This window comes from Gavialis gangeticus, unplaced genomic scaffold (assembly GCF_001723915.1).
Source record: "Gavialis gangeticus isolate Ggan-Ray unplaced genomic scaffold, GavGan_comp1, whole genome shotgun sequence".
NCBI classification, from domain to species: Eukaryota; Metazoa; Chordata; order Crocodylia; family Gavialidae; genus Gavialis; species Gavialis gangeticus.
Window position 1 is genome coordinate 113,332,084 of NW_017729031.1, and position 437 is coordinate 113,332,520.

Genomic DNA, 437 nt, shown 5'->3' on the forward strand with positions numbered 1-437 from the left:
TCCTCCTGTCACAGTGAGGCATGAAAAGACTTTGGAACAGAAAGCAGATCTCTATAAGCCACTGAAGGAAAGTAAAATGTTCAGTCTTATCTGCTAGGAGAGGCGGCCTCGGTGGGCAGGGTCTCTGCAAGGGCTGCTGGCTTATAAGCCGCTCACAGCTCAGGGAGGATCTCTTTCAAGGCATTAAGGGGAAAGCCTTGTGGAAGACAGGCTCCGGCACCAGGGCTGCTGCCAAGATGCCTCCTCTTTTAAGGCTCCTGCTGCTGTTCCTCAGCCCGGCTGCTGCCTTGGAAGCCAGTCTCTTGCCCCCTGAGACTATACCCAGCGAGCAAGGGGCTGTCTTTTTCGCACAGGACTACAACAGCACAGCTGAGATAGTCATGTTCAAGAGCGTGTCTGCCAGCTGGACTTACAACACCAACCTGACCGACTTCAAC

At 53.8% G+C, this 437-nt stretch overlaps 1 protein-coding gene across 1 annotated transcript in view; it reads left to right on the forward strand.

Annotated features, from left to right (window-relative positions):
- The first annotated feature begins 58 nt into the window (after nt 1-58).
- The window catches only part of ACE (angiotensin I converting enzyme), a 110,410-nt gene continuing 110,031 nt past the window's right edge, over nt 59-437 (forward strand). Inside the window, exon 1 of the mRNA XM_019523601.1 lies at nt 59-377. Coding sequence (XP_019379146.1) covers nt 237-377 — 141 coding nt within the window. The 5' untranslated portion in view covers nt 59-236. The remainder of the gene's footprint in view (nt 378-437) is intronic.